The 16,565-nt window shown below is 42.1% G+C and overlaps 1 protein-coding gene across 4 annotated transcripts in view; it reads right to left on the minus strand.

The window, feature by feature from the left end:
* Positions 1–1,485: 1,485 nt before the first annotated feature.
* Positions 1,486–16,565, minus strand: part of sec23a (Sec23 homolog A, coat complex II component) — a 103,811-nt gene continuing 88,731 nt past the window's right edge. For all 4 annotated transcript variants that reach the window (XM_068039297.1, XM_068039296.1, XM_068039299.1 and 1 more), the window contains exons 13-20: positions 13,505–13,611; positions 10,647–10,800; positions 10,443–10,520; positions 10,065–10,226; positions 4,752–4,838; positions 4,248–4,403; positions 2,787–2,852; positions 1,486–2,175 (exon numbers count right to left, since the gene is read on the minus strand). In XM_068039297.1, coding sequence (XP_067895398.1) covers positions 2,086–2,175; positions 2,787–2,852; positions 4,248–4,403; positions 4,752–4,838; positions 10,065–10,226; positions 10,443–10,520; positions 10,647–10,800; positions 13,505–13,611 — 900 coding nt within the window. In that variant the 3' untranslated portion in view covers positions 1,486–2,085. The remainder of the gene's footprint in view (positions 2,176–2,786; positions 2,853–4,247; positions 4,404–4,751; positions 4,839–10,064; positions 10,227–10,442; positions 10,521–10,646; positions 10,801–13,504; positions 13,612–16,565) is intronic.

A 16,565-nucleotide genomic window follows, 5' to 3' on the forward strand; every position in this document is an offset into this window, starting at 1 on the left:
TCCCCCACTTCCCTCTCCCTCTTTCCCCCCCCTCCCTCCTTCCCCCCCTCTTCCTCTTTCCGCACCTCTCTCCCCCCCTCCCTCCCCCCTCCCTCTTTCCCCACTTCCCTCCCTCCTCCCTCCCCCTTCTCCCTCTTCCACCCCTCCCTCTCTCTCCCCTCCCTCCCTCTCTCCCCCCCTCTCTTTCCCCCCCTCCCTCCCTCTCTCCCCCCCTCCTTCCCTCTCTCTCCCCCCCTCCCTCCCTCTCTCTCCGCCCCTCTCTCTCCCCCACTCCCTCTCTCTCCGCCCCTCTCCCTCCCTCTCTCTCTGCCCCCCTCCCTCCCTCCCCCCCCTCCCTCTCCCCTCTCCCCCCCTCCCTCCCCCCTCCCTCTCTCTCCCCCCCTCTCTCTCCCCCCCTCCCTCTCTCTCCCCTCCCTCCCTCTCTCCCCCCCTCTCTTTCCCCCCCTCCCTCCCTCTCTCCCCCCCTCTCCCTCCCTCTCTCTCTGCCCCCCTCCCTCCCTCTCCCCCCCTCCCTCTCCCCCTCTCCCCCCCTCCCTCCTCCCTCTCTCTCCCCCCCCTCCCACTCCCCTCCCTCCCTCTCCCTCTTTACTCCCACTCCCTCCCTCCCCCCCTCTCCCTCTTTTCTCCCCCCCTCTCCCTCCCCCCCCCTCCTTCACTCTCTCTCCCCCCCCTCCCTCTCTCTCTCTCCCTCCCTCCCCCCCCACTCCCTCCTCCCTCTCCCTCTTTCCCCCCACTCCCTCCCTCTCCCTTTTCCCCCACCTCTCCCTCTTTTCTCCCCCCCAACTCTTTTCTCCCCCCCTCCCTCTTCTCCCCCCCTTCCCTCTTTTCTCCCCCCCTTCCCCCCTCCCTTCCCCCCTCCCTCTTTTCTCCCCCCCACTTCTCCCCCCCCTTCCCCCCCCCTCTCCCTCTTTTCCCCCCCCCTCTCCCTCTTTTCCCCCCCCCTCTCCCTCCCTCTTTCCCCCCCCTCTCCCTCCCTCTTTCCCCCCCCCTTTCCCCCCCCTCTCCCTCCCTCTTTCCCCCCCCCTCCCTCTTTTTTCCCCCCCCGTCACCGCTACAGCTGGTCTCCCCACGCTGCTCTCCCCGCCCCCCGTGCTGCTCTCCCCGGCCCGCTCCACTCTCTCACTCCGGCCATTGTATTCTGCCACGTGTTTGTTAGGTTTCATCTCTGTGATTCTTTGAGCAGCGCCATCTTTAGTCCTGGCAGCTGCTACAAGTCGCAAGCTGTGACGTTTTCGTGGCACATGCTGTATTTGCGCATGTGCCAAAACAGCGCCAGCTACCGATCGCGTTGTCAACAATTGCAGTCATAAAAAGGCATGAGTTACAAAGATACTGTGTAGGCAGGTGCAAGTTTCATTCAAATTATACAAATACATCTGTACCATGATGAAAGCTGGATAAAATTGAGCGCAATGGTGGTAAAGTCCCACAAAATATGTCACATACACAGTCTACTTAAGACAAAATAAAATAGGACAGAACATCTTAAATGATTATGTTTTATTAGAAATACTGCATTTCTAATGCTATATGACATAGTGTAGAGCTGCTCAAAACTGCAGCCCAAAACAAAATTGAGGGAATTGTATTTAATGACAAAAATGTACTTTAATCTTCGTAAAGTCCAAATACTTCTTTACAGGTCAGATCTCTCCACAAAATTCACATTTTATTTTATTGCTGATAAGAGTTCTACATGCGGTTACGCTATGTTATCAATTAGAAAAAAGAAAACGGGAGCAAACAAGACACATAAAAATAACAATACTGATGTGGATATTTGTTCATCAAGGCAGAATTTGGAAACTCTAGATCAGTGATTTAAACTGTAGTGTATATGGAGGCACGGATTGCAGAATGTGCCTTTAAACTAGATAGGACAAAAGCAATAATATATCATCTAATGAAGACAAGCGATTCATTAAGTCCTCCTTTGGTATATTACCAACTCAGTGTAAATTTGTTCCGTCAAAAAGGCAAGTAAAGCAGATGTAGATGCTTAATATAATCTGCAATAATAGACTGCTAACCCTCTTTGTCCTGCTCACTGCAGGGGCCACGTATTACTTCACCACTATTCTACACTCAGGTGGCACTAGAGACTGCTAGCTTCTTCAGATGATCCATGAATACTTGCAGGCTGACATCATCTGTCAGGATTGGTGCTCCAGCCTCCTAAGGAAAAGATGTACATGTGAAAGTTAACTGTACAAACAGCCTTGTCACTTGCTGCAACAATCGGCTATATTTTAGGGCATAAGTCACTCTATACAAAGCACTGTCCTTCAGGATTTGAATAAATGTAAGTACCTTATATGACCTACTTTGCTGAATTTTTATGTATGCAATATAATTATGAACTAAAAAGATTACCTATTAAGGAACAAAACGATTATTCTAAAACACTCCATTGTTGAGTGGTTCAATGCTCCTTACAAATACAAGCCGACAGTTTTAGTTAATGATTAAACTGATTAACATGGGTTTAAATATTGCATCCTCTGCTATCAAATCATTGTGCGCCTCATGAACAAATATTTGAGAGATAATATCTTCATCTGATCGATAAATATTGACAAGCAGAACAGTGGAACCAAATATGAATTCTAATGAAATTTCTAACTTTTATCATTTAAATACATAATAAAGTCTGTAGATCAGAGTAAGCTATGTGCAATGGGAATACGTTAATTCCTACCATAAGATTTTATTTTTATTGGTGGCTAAAAAAAAAAAACAATCAGTTCATGTTTCAAACTAGAGTGCTTTTTAAGAAGTTGCCTTACCTGTCCCCATGCATACATGTTGTTGTGGGTCTGTGAAGGATTTACTTTGGACAACAAGAAACGAGCCTGTTTATGAAATATACACATATATTAATGAAAGAAAAGAGACTTGTATTTATATAGCACTTTTCACAACCTGAGAACACCCCAAAGTGCTTTACAACCAACAAAATACTTTTTGAAGTGTAGTCCCAGCTGTAATGTAGGACAGATATGGAAAAAAATAAGACCCATTGTAACAAGAAAAAAATTAAAAAACCTTTTGTTCCTTCACTAAATGTTTTGTTTGGCCTTTGAGGAGATAAAGTTCCTGAATTACTGGGACATGAATCTAAGCCAATGCCTTTGTCTAAATAAAAAAAACTTCTCAATGAAGCTACTAAGAAGATTCCCTCTTTCACATTCTGTTGATTAGGAACATAGGAGCAGGAGTATGCTTTTCAGCCCTTCGAGCCTGCCTCAATGCTATATTCCCACACTATCCTCATAACCCTTGATGTAATTTTACAATTTCAAATCCTAAAATAAGAAACATCTTGGCTCCATTAAAACTAAGTTGTTTTTCAAATTTTATCTGGAGCAATAGATGCATTCTAGCAAACAAATATCTGTGATTAAACTTTAGAGACAAAAAGATACCACTGGAATTTGACAATTTTACATTTACATTTCAAGGTTAGATAACAACACGAGAACACTGCTCATAGCTCGGTCCAGGAATTAACTTGTCGTCTTTTATCTTCCAAAAGATGCAATATTATGAAAAAATTATTTGGCAAAACTCACTTCACAATGATTCAGACTAAAGATCATTTCACTTGTATATCACTTTTATAAAAGAGATACACAACTTTCTTCAAACTAAGAAAGGGTGGCTCAACACATTTCCACAAATATAGATCCCTTTAAATAATACAAACTCTGCTGTTGATAACAGGTGAGGAAGAAACCACTGGAAATGCCACCTGGAATTCAAAAAACATTATACTGGTAAAAATCTAGTAAAATTGAAAGATTCGATGAACGTAGTTTCAAGGCAAAAAAGATCTACTTGGCTGCCTCCAATATCTCCACCTTAAGTCTATTGAAATGTCACAATTGAACTGAAGGTTAGAGTCAACTCAAAACTAACAAACTTCAATGTTAGCTACAGTTTGTCAAAATGGAATGGGAAGAGGTGCATTTCCTAAGGTATGCACAAGTAGAATAACCCAAAGGACAAAGAATTCGTAAATCTTCTGCATATGCACAGGGAAGTTGGCCATAACATGGCAATGTAGAATGTCCAGCATAGTTACTGATTTGCAACCTAATAAGGATTCCACTAAATTAGAGGTAATCCTTAAGCATCCACTTTCCACCCCTCTAAATGCTCCAAAACAAAAGATCAGCACATGGAAACGTAAACTGCTATACATTAATATCAAGCTTTAAAATAATATTGATGGAGAAAGTAATTACCTGGCTCCCTCCATGTTCTGTGTCAACATAGCGTGGCATTGGGAATCTGCTATGCAGAATCTCTTGGGCATCATCTACAGGTGCTTGTAGTAAATGTCGGAAATTTTCATACTCAGGCATATCATGATAGCCAGCTTTGCGCCACTGAGCAATGGTCTAGGAAGAATAGTTACCTGTTGAGTTACTATGCACTGTTTTCATTTATCGTTATAAAAGGTCAATTAAACTATACAACAATTACAGTTATCCTCCAAATAATTAGAATTTGTAAAATTAAGGTAGCTTTAGTAGTTCAAGTATAATGCGTGTAATAAGTTGTGATACTTATTTAATATTTCTCCAAATATCAACCAGAATAACTTCAAATTAATTAAATGTCACAGGTTTTCTTAGCAGGCATTATGGTTTCTTCAATTGATAGTTTTAAATAAGATAATTCAAATGATGCCTAGTACTGATTGGAAGTGAGAGATATTAAGTATGTTTCAAATGATACGCTTTTACCTCTCCATGGTAGATAAGTATCTGGAAGAATGTGTCCATAAGAAGAATTCGATCAGGGAGTATACTGCTACTGTCGAGAAGTACAGGCTATACAAAGCAGAGGAAAGTAATTATTGCAACTTCACTCAAAATTACTGAAAACTTGACATTCCAGAAGGAATTCCTACTCTGCCGCACACAGAAAAGGGGGAAAATATACTTTTCAATAGCAGTTAGTGGGAGTTATGCTCATCATTGTACAAGCACATTGACTCCCAGTACCCAAACGTCTCAAATTTAAAACTCTTATCCTTACATTTAGATCCAACCTGTGCCTCACGCCTCTCGATTCCCATAAATAACTTCCTCCACTCTGTGAGCTCCAACTCAAACTGTCTGGTTCCCCCAACTCTGGCCTGTTCCACTAATGATGGCCATGAAACCATTGTCGATTGTTGTAAAAACCCATCTGGTTCACTAATGTCTTTTAGGGAAGGAAATCTGCTATCGTTACCTGGTCTGGCCTACATGTGACTTCAGACCCACAGCAATGTGGTTGACACTTACATGCCATCTGAAATGGCCTAGCAAGCCACTCAGTTGTATCTAACTGCTAAAAAGTAAATAAAAAAGAATGAAACCAGACGGATCACCTGGCATCGACCTAGGCACTGGAAACAACAACGGCAAACACAGCCCTGTTGACCCTGCAACAAAGTCCTCCTTACTAACATCTGGGGGCTTGTGTCAAAGTTGGGAGAGCTGTCCCTCAGACTAGTCAAGCAACAGCTTGACATAGTCATACTCACGGAATCATACCTGTCTGACAATGTCCCAGACACTGGCATCACCATCCCCGGGTATGTCCTGTCCAACCTGCTGGACAGACCCAGCAGAAGCTCATGGCATCAGGTCAAACATGGGCAAGGAAACCTCCTGCTGATTACCACCTACCGCCCTCCCTCAGCTGATGAGTCAGTACTCCTCCATGTTGAACACCACAGAGGAAGCACTGATGGTGGCAAGGGCATAGAATGTACTCTGGGTGGGGGACTTCAATGTCCATCACCAAGAGTGGCTCGGTAACACCACTACTGACCGAGCCCTAAAGAACATAGCTGCTAGACTGGGTATGCAGCAGGTCGTGAGGGAACCAACAAGAGGGAAAAATATACTGGACCTCGTCCTCGCCAATCTGCCTGCCGCAGATGCATCTGTCCATGACAGTATTGGTAGGAGTGACCACCGCACAGTCCTTGTGGAGACGAAGTCCCACCTCCACATTGAGGATAACCTCCATCGTGTTGTGTGGCACTACCACCATGCTAAATGGGATAGATTTCAAACAGATCGAGCAATGCAAAACTGGGCATCGATGAGGCGCTGTGGGCCATCAGCAGCAGCAGAATTGTACTCAACCACAATCTGTAACCTCATGACCTGACATATCTCCCACTCTACCATTACCATCAAGCCAGGAGACCAAACCTGGTTCAATGAAGAGTGCAGGAGACATGCCAGGAGCAGCAGCACGCATACCTCAAAATGAGGTGTCAACCTGGTGAAGCTACAAGACACGACTACTTGCGTGCCAAACTGCGTAAGCAGCATGCGACAGACAGAGCTAAGCGATCCCATAACCAACACATCAGATCTAAGCTCTGCAGTCCTGCCACATCCAGCTGTGAATGGTGGTGGACAATTAAAGAACTAACTGGAGGAGGTGGCTCCACAAATATTCCCATCCTCAATGATGGGAGAGCCCAGCACATCAGTGCAAAAGAAAAGGCTGAAGCATTTGCAACAATCTTCAGCCAGAAGTGCTGAGTTGGTGAGCCATCTCGGCCTCCTCCTGAAGTCCCCAGCATCACAGATGCCAGACTTCAGCCAATTCGATTCACTCCGCGTGATATCAAAAAACGACTGAAGGCACTGGATACTGCAAAGGCTATGGGCCCTGACAATATTCCGGCAATAGTACTGAGGACCTGTGTTCCAGAACTTGCCGCGCCCCTAGCCAAGCTGTTCCAGTACAGCTACAACACAGGCATCTCCTGGCTTAATGGTAATGGTAAAGTGGGGGATATGCCAGGCCATGAGGAAACACATTGTGGTTGAGTACAAGTCTGCAATGTGGAAAATTGCCCAGGTATGTCCTGTACACAAAAAGCAGGACAAGTCCAACCCAGCCAAGTACCGCCCCATCAGTCTACTCTCCATCATCAGTATAGTGATGGAAGGGGTCATCAACAGTGCCATTAAGCGGCACTTGCTTAGCAATAACCTGCTCAGTAACACTCTGTTTGGGTTGCACCAGGGCCACTCAGCTCCTGACCTCATTACAGCCTTGGTTCAAACATGGACAAAAGAGCTGAACTCAAGAGGTGAGGTGAGAGTAACTGCTTTGACATCAAGGCAGCATTTGACCGAGTATGGCATCAAGGAGCCCTAGCAAAATGAAGTCAATGGGAATCACGGGGCAACTCTCTGCTGGTTGGAGTCATACATAGCGCAAAGGAAGATGGTTGTGGTTGCTGGAGGTCAATCATCTGAACTCCAGGATATCACTGCATGAGTTCCTCAGAGTAGTGTCCAAGGCCCAACCATCTTCAGCTGCTTCATCAATGACCTTCCTTCAATCATTAGGTCAGAAGTGGGGATATTCGCTGATGATTGCACAATGTTCAGCACCATTCGCGACTCCTCAGATACTGAAGCAGTCCGTGCAGAAATGCAGCAAGATCTGGATAATATCCAAGCTTGGGCTGATAAATGGCAAATAACATTCGTGCCATGCAATGACCATCTCCATCAAGAGAGAATCTAACCATCTCCCCTTGACATTCATTGGCATTACCATCGCTGAATCCCCCACTATCAACATCCTAGGGGCTACCATTGGCCAGAAACTGAACTGGAGTAGCCATATAAGTACCATGGCTACATGAGCAGGTCAGAGGTTAGGAATCCTGCGGCGAGTAACTCACCTCCTGACTCCCCAAAGCCTGTCCACCATCTACAAGGCACAAGTCAGGAGTGTGATGGAATAGTCTCCACTTGCCTAGATGAGTACAGCTCCAACAACACTCAAGAAGCTCAACACCATCCTGGACAAAGCAGCCGCTTGACTGGCACCCCATTTACAAACATTCACTCCCTCCACCACCAATGCATAGTGGCAACAGTGTGTACCATCTACAAGATGCACTGCAGCAATGCACCAAGGCTCCTTAGACAGCACCTTCCAAACCCGCGACTTCTGCAAACTAGAAGGACAAGGGCAGCAAATGCATGGGAACACCACCACCTGCAAGTTCCCCTCCAAGTCACACACCATCCTGACTTGGAACTATATCGCTGTTCCTTCACTGTTGCTGGGTCAAATTCCCAGAACACCCTTCCTGACAGCACTGTGGGTGTACCTACCTCACATGGACTGCAGCGGTTCAAGAAGGCAGCTCACCACCAGCTTCTCAAGGGCAATTAGGGATGGGCAATAAATGCTGGCCTAGCCAGCGATGTCCACATCCCATGAATGAATAAAAAAAAATCCCACACTGCAGTTAAACAAGAGATTAGCTGTCAGCGTTCCACTCTCTGCAATTATCTCCCTAAAAACCTCTGTTGTTCCATCTCCACATATTACTATAACAGCTTCCTTAAAATCTATTTGACTAAACCTTGGGGCAACCCTTCTAATCACTCCTTCTTTGGTTTGGAGTCAATTTTTTTTTTGCTATGTTAGATACCTTGGGACTTTCTGTTTGTTAAAGGTACAGCATAAATGCAAATGCTGTTTAGAGGTATAAAAATTGATTTAATATTCAATAAATCATTACATCGGGGTCAGAGTTCATCATTTATGGAGTACTTAAAAGAATGCAAATAACACTTCTTCCTTGTAAGATGCAGTTTTTAATATCAGCATCCTTTATCAAGTTTGATGAAAATCAGAATACTTTTCCTCGTATCATACTGCTTCTTAAACACACATATCTTTCCCAAAAACATAAGCTATCAGAGCTAGCCCTACTGTACATGAGGAAATTTGTCCTCTGTTCCCCTCCCTGCCAACATCTTCCATACCAGCCATCTTATTTTAAATGCAATTGCCAAATGTGCTAACTACTGTAGAACTGTGGCCCATTTTATGCTATGGACTCTTGGGTTGCATTTACACTATGGCTCTGAACTTCCTCAAGAGCCTTTTGGGGAGTCGACTAGGGTGGGTGCTGCATCCACCCATACCACTTTGAAAAGATCTGGTGGCTGCCCACACTATTAAAGATGCAAGTGGAGCGCCTGTCTCTAAAAACACACTATGGGACTTGAGCACAGCATAACCATGCCCTTCTCAGGATATTGCCCCCTTCGCCCAGTCAAAAAAAATTTCCATTCCATTTTGGACAGGACAGTTTCCATCCTGTTGTGAAATCTTGACCTCAAAATTTAAAAATATAGCAGCACTGGATACCAGAGACATACAGGCGACCCCAGAGACCATTGCTGTTAAGAGCACAAATGTGGGAATATTGTTGGATGCTTTTTGCATGCGCTGTCCATATGTGAGCGACTCGTTTCTGCACCCAACCTAAATAAGCCAGAAGTTAGCCAGGAAAAGGAGCAGGGACTTGGGGAAAGTTGCACTGTATTCTAATTTCAGCACATTCCCACCCCAAATATAGCACAATTACACCAAAAAAGTAGAGGAAATTTGGCATCCTACAAGTTTAGCAATGCGAGACAGCTTTTACTTTGCACTAATGCTTATTCTTTGACCCATTAGGACTTCAGAGAAAAGGAAGGTTCACATGTAAGCCGCATATACCTTATGACTATAGCCTCAGAGCAAAGTAAAAGCTGCTTTGGACAGACGCAACATTTATACTGTAAAGCAACTTTGTATACCACAAACTAAGTTGAAAGAGTCCAAGTGCATTTCACTTAGGATCCTCACAGCTTGTACACAGGAAAGATTGTGAATGATCAGTTTGGGTTAGATATTAATCAGCATCACATAGGGAACATGTAAACAGATGGGGCATTCAGCCCCTCAAGCTGTTCTGCCATTCAATTAGATCATGGTTGATCTGTAACTTAACTCCATTTTGGTTCCACAACCCTTAATAACCCTTGCCTAACAAAAATATGTATGCCACCCAATTCCTTATTTGACTACAATTTTAGTGGAGATCAGCTCTCTATAGTAAAAATTGTTGAATTCTCTCATTATGTTTTAAATTTACACTATAAAGCCCAGTTGCAATAGCTGCTCACCGTTTATTCAATCTGACATTAAAGGATGAATAAAACATCTGGCAACACATTTCTCACCTCTGGAGGGCCATTGAAAGAATAGGCATAAAGGATGGGTTGAATCATGATGAGAGACTGTGTAAGATCCTGGCGCATGAAATGGTGACGGTAATAAGAACTCTCATCAGGGCTGTTATTAAAAACTTGCAAGAATGGAGATCTTCTCAGATGAAACATGAACTAAAATGGAGACAAAAATATTCTGCACATTTATATAGTAAGCTTAGACTTCTATTAACTCAAAAGTTTTTATGTGATCGCAATGAAATATAGCTTTAAGGTCCCCAGTGCACACTGTTTACATATGTAAATAACGTAACATACAGTTTAAAAACTATTAAAAAGCCAAAATCTATGAGAAAATGTTTGCATGGAAATAAAGTTCTCACTTCATACCTGTGGGTACAAAGAAAACGTTTCAGAAAATTTGAAAGAGGCCGGATCATCTTTATGATAATCTCCAAATTTCTGACACTGCAAAAAGGAAAAAGATTGAATTTATTGCAGATTATTTTTAAAAATCAGGGTAACTTAGATTTAAATAGGCATTTTAAATTTCTTCCTATTTCTCCCCCCCACCCCCGAGAAAATGTATCATACCAGTCGTATAAGCTGTCTGTCTAGCCATCTGAGAACATCAGGTCCCTCCTCAGTCTCTGCTCTGTAAACTGCCAGTCTTGCCATGAGAACAGCTGCAGCTTCCTGGTCAAAGGATGCAGCAATATTCTGGATCTGTGTTTGTGCGTCTGCCCAGCTTTATAAAAGGGGAAAATACAAGTACAATTTCTATTAATCAATCATAAACCCCATAAAAGAAAGGAAGAGTCTTTACACAAATGTAAATTTGCAATGAAATGTCATGTCCATAATTGGCTTTATGCCTTAGATTTCAGTTTCAATAAATATTTATAAAATATACTGTATACATAGCAGAGAAAACCATCTGTAAACAAGTTAGAAATACATTTTAATGTGGTTGTTTATATATAAATATCCTTTCTTGGACGAGACAACTGAGTCAAACTTCAGAACAAAACTGAGCATGCGAAAAAAAAAATCAATGGTTCCCACCAGAAACTATATTTTGCAGGAATATTTTCCTCTGCCAACTGAAAGAAAAACCACACAATGGAAAATTTGTAAAATTATTTGCCATAGTCAGGCTGAATCTTTGTTCTGCACAACAAAGTAAGATTTTGTAAAGCTGCATTTAGTGATCTGGTTAAGCTGCATGACCAAGTTAAGTTATATCAGTAAAATATTAGTTTTCATTGGGGATCAGAATGCAAATCTTTAAATTACATAACATTAAATTAAAATAAATTACTAACAAGGAAAAAAAAACAGGAAAAGATGTGCTGTAGGGTAAAAACAAAAATCAAATCGAAGAATGAATTACAGGATGATGGACCTTTAAAAGTCACTTGCCCTGGCCATCTTGGCTGCTTCCCAGCACTGAGCTGCCAGCTAGCTATTTGGGAGAACAGGTTTCATGAGAGGTGAATAGATGCATAGACTGAGTAAGAACAGGATCACACTGTCCCCGCCACCATCATTCAGCCTCAGCCTACCTGCTACCAGTCCTGCTAACTTGTTATGCATTATACTCAGTGTACTTCATCCACTCTTGTTCCCACTTACTACCCAGTCCACTCTCACATCTGCCCTTGCACTCCGCCCTGCGCGGGACCAGAGTTGCCGTGATTCTGCAGCGGGTGGCCACTTAGCTTATTCACGGCGGCTGCCCACCCCATCACGTGGTGGGGGCGGCATTGGCAACGCTGTTCATGGCATGACCTGATGCGGGAGCAGGCGCTGGTGCCATTTTTAAAAAGCTGCCAGCCCTGCAGACAGTTCAACAAAATGCAGAGTTGACCCCTTCCACCCTTACCTATACAAATAGTGTAGAGTTGACCTCTTCCCCACCTTTATGGCGTCAGCTTTCCCTGGATGGGAAAGTGAAGGCATGTGAGCGCCACACATCGCGCTGAAGATTAGGAACTGAAGGTAGGATCGCTGCGGGTAACATTCAAATTAATGCAACGGTCTAATTAACATTTGGAAAGCAGGGTCCCGTCGCAGAGTGGCGGTGGGGCCAGCACGGAGCTTCCCCGCTGTCGGGAAGATCAGGCCTGGCAATCCCAGCGGGTTCCATAGCGGCTGCTGTCGCTCCAAGTCTCTGCACCACCCACTCCCCCACCATCGGGCTGGGAACAAAATCCAGCCCTATATTTTTTCCCCATCCTGTGTAGTCACCTTCACCACTGTTCATCAACTCACCCAGCCCACTCCCACTGACACCCTATCCTGTGTACTCCCATTTCTCAGCACGATCAAGCCCAAGCCCCAGGCCAGTCCTGTTTAATCCCTTTTCACCACACATTGTGCCCAGCCTTAACTCACACTTTTATAGATCCCAATCATTAAACCAGCAACCAGCAAAGCCTCAAGACAACCCAACCACCTTAAATGAAAGAAGGAAACAAAACACAGACACAAAAGACAGCTGAAAAAAAATGAAAGAATATCAAGGGAGGGGGAGAAACAACAGAAAAAAACAGCATCGAGAAAGGACAAAAAACAAAGGTAACAGTCAGTTTGTGCTGACTTTTCATGAGCAACGCCATAGGAGAACCACAAAAAACACAGCACACATGCATGATGCATGAAGTTAGAAATCTAAATGGGAAATGGTGCCTCACAGTGACTAAGTCAGAAGCGAAATTGGAGCATAAAGGGGCAACATAGCAAGAGGCATGTACATTTTGAATGGAATTTATAAAAATGAGTATACATAGATTTAAATATACAACAAAATAACAGATCTGCAATAGCACTACCTTGGTTTGCATCTCTGTCAAATTCTCTCAGTAATGTATACTTAATTTTCCAATAAAAATACATGTGAAATATCAAAAACAACCAATACAGATATCTAAAAGCAAAATACTGCGGATGCTGGAAATCTGAAATAAAAACAAGAAATGCTGGAATCACTCAGCAGGTCTGGCAGCATCTGTGGAAAGAGAAGCAGAGTTAACGTTTCGGGTCAGTGACCCTTCATCGGAACTGACAAATATTAGAAAAGTCACAGGTTATAAGCAAGTGAGGTGGGGGTGCACTTGCTGCTGTTCAATACTCAGTGTAGTTACACATAATCTGTACTAATGCTTTGTCTTTCAACACACCATTAACATATTGTTTGCCTTTGCTCCGTGACCTTTTGGTCAGCTATGTGACCTGGTCCACTCTAGACCTCCTTTGTTATCTCTTGCCCCACCCCCACCTCACTTGCTTATAACCTGTGACTTTTCTAATATTTGTCAGTTCCGATGAAGGGTCACTGACCCGAAACGTTAACTCTGCTTCTCTTTCCACAGATGCTGCCAGACCTGCTGAGTGATTCCAGCATTTCTTGTTTTTATTTCAATACAGATATCTGTATTTTATGCACTTACTTTCTGGCAATTGTGGCAACTCTGATGCGTCTTTGTCCACTAGAATGCTGATACTGTGTCACAAATTGAATTGCCCCACGACCACCTTGAGGAATTGGAGCATTATGCTGAAGATAATAGACAAAAATAATATTTAGTGTTAGGAAATTTGCTATACAAAAATACACCAATCATGAAGAAATCAATAAAGTAGCCAAGTACACAACACTGCAGCATTCAATTCTAACCACGGACACAATGTTTTTTAGTTCACCACCCACTTCCTATAACAGTCATATCCAGTTCATAAGCAAACTTACTCAGCTGCCTAGTGAATACTGGACAGAACAGATTGGGATGCAACTCGTCTTATGATTGTTGACCCAAGGCATTTTCCATTCCATCTTTGCTGAAATCACTGTTTAATATGAAGTAGATGTTTCTCAATCAGTGGAATTAATTTGCAAAGTATTACGCATCCACAGAAAATCTAATTAGGGTTTGGATTTGTTCTTGTATGTTCGACAGGCTAAGAGTGAAGACATTAACAACGTGGCAAACAGAACTGGGTCAACAGCATCTGTACAATCTTTATTCATCCAGGTAAATTATCAATTTTTGTTAAATTACTTTAGGTCAGAATAAATGTATCAGAAATGTAGGATACACAAAAATTAAGAATTAGAACACCAATGTAGTTTTCACTCTGGTTATTACAGAAGTCAAAAAGTATATTTCATGTTTTTAAAAAAACTGATTTAATATAGTAATTCTCTTAGAAAATTGTGACTGTCAAGAATAGAAAACAAAAGAGTGATGCACTTAGTAGAGTAATTATAAAATGTTAAACCACTGTAAATCTCAAACAATGACAACAGTACTCTCAGATCACATCCAAATGGACAAAGTTAGAATTTTAGTTTTGTTTTTGTGCTAGAAAAGACACACGACGATCAGCACTTCAAATGGAAAAAAACAGTACTGCAGCATTAGTTTACAGAATTTAAAAAACTTTGTTCTTTGAAAAAAGTGTTTTAGAACTAAATTAAATATTAGCTCATTTAAGTGATGAAAAATATGAGTACAGATTAGATTCATACCAGGGCTACAGAAGAAATTCTACTACTTTGGCAGCATTTTTGTTCTCCTAGAGAATTGTAACTATTCCTTTATTTATTTTGGTCAAATGTGTTCATTTAAAAATATTAAATCTAAAAATATTAAATAATTAGAACAGTTTAACGTTTATAAATAGCATGTATGCTGCAGTAAGTTTTCATCTTTGTGATTCTATCTCAAAGATGCTGCAAAGAGCTCTAATTTGTGGCAAGAACTCAAATCACAATTCCGAAACATGCAAAAGTGGCAATTAGCTTCTTGCCTATTAAAATAAAAACATTACCAAGTGACAGCTGTTTTATCTATCATATAGTGCACTTCGCAGCAAAAAAGTCCATACTGATTATTCAGTATACTACTTATCTCTACTCAGTATTTACATATTGATAAATGCTTCTCTGAAAGTGAACAGAATAAAGAAAGTAAACAATGTCTCTGCAGGCAAATAATGTTAAAAAGTATTCAATATTGTTACGACCAGGTGAGAAAGGTTTCTCGGGGTGCCTTTCAGCCTTCACCTGGTCTAACTGTAATAGGGTTTTATTTTAAAACACACTGCGTTTTTAGCTCCCCCTTAGTGAATCCTTGTTCACCGTTTTCCAATTATAAGGCAAAGAAACCAGCACAAACAGGCTTTCTTAGGTTTAAAGAAAAGTTGAAATTTATTAAACTTAAGCTCTAATTCGGTTAACGCCTACGGATATACAATGTGCCCATGCTAGCATGCATATGCCATATACACATGCAAATAGAGACAAAAAAGAGCAGACTAAATATAAAGTGGAAAAGTTTGAGACAATATCTGAAGAGTTTTTGTTACGGTTCTTTGAGCTCACTGTAGAGTCTCTCTTGGGGTTTATGTGTCTTCAGTGGATTCAAAGGCTTGTGACAAAGAGATGGGTGAAGGCAGACAGGAGAGGCTGTGGTGAGCCAGCCAGGAGAGATCTTCTCAGTCCAGGAGAGATCTTCTCAGTTCAGGAGCATTCTTTCTGCCCAAACTGTGTGCACAAATTCAAAAAACTCAGGTTGCCCAGCAGGTTAGTCAAGTGACTAGATGGTTTGACCATGTCCGTGTGTGTATTCGATCATCTTAGCAGTCAACCTGGAATGTGAGCTCCCCTACCTTCAACGTCTGGTGATCAAAAGTCCATTGTGGGTTGAATGTGTCAGGGAATGGCCGCTTTGTCCTTCCAAACATTGTCTGCTAATATGTAAATATCTTTTCCAGCCATGGCTGATCTGTTTAACAGGTCCTTTCTTAATTCTAGTAACAGTTTAAAATCAATGTTCATGACAAAATTAATGTGCCTCATTCTTGGCAGGTGGGGGCCTAGCATGACAATATCTACAAGGTTTGAATCTCTGCGCCAAGATTTTAGAATTCTAATTTCCTTCCTTCCAGCTTTCAACTAATGTTGTTCCTCCACACCCCAATCTTAATGTCTTGCTGCTATTCTCTCGACAAAGGATGAGCAGATTAAACCATCCAACCTTCTGCTAAGGTTGCTTTTGGATTGATCACTAAACCATGTGCAAGAGCTCAGTAATTCTGCAGCCTTGCTTCTGCACTCTATCTTCTTGTCTGTGCCCCTGACTGCATAGAAGATAACCGAAACTAGCTGAAGCATTAACAATGCGGCATTGTATTGCCTAGTCATTATCTTTACTGATATCCTTATTGCATACAATTTCAGCGAAACAACAGAATTGTGATCACTTAATTTTTTATTGCAAGTTTTGATCATATTACGCTAAAACAGAATGGAAAATGTAATAGTCATCACATTAATTCCAGTATATCCAGCATACTGAATAAAAAGTATGATGCTAAGAACTTTAAATAAAGACAGAAAATCCTGAAAATGCACAGTAGGTCTATCAGCAAAAGAAAAGCTCAACATTTAGGTGTACATTTTTCAGTCTACGCCAGAAACTTGGCATACATGAAGAATAGTCAAAAGCA

The sequence above is a fragment of the Heterodontus francisci genome, chromosome 9 (assembly GCF_036365525.1).
Source record: "Heterodontus francisci isolate sHetFra1 chromosome 9, sHetFra1.hap1, whole genome shotgun sequence".
In the NCBI taxonomy this organism is placed as follows: domain Eukaryota; kingdom Metazoa; phylum Chordata; class Chondrichthyes; order Heterodontiformes; family Heterodontidae; genus Heterodontus; species Heterodontus francisci.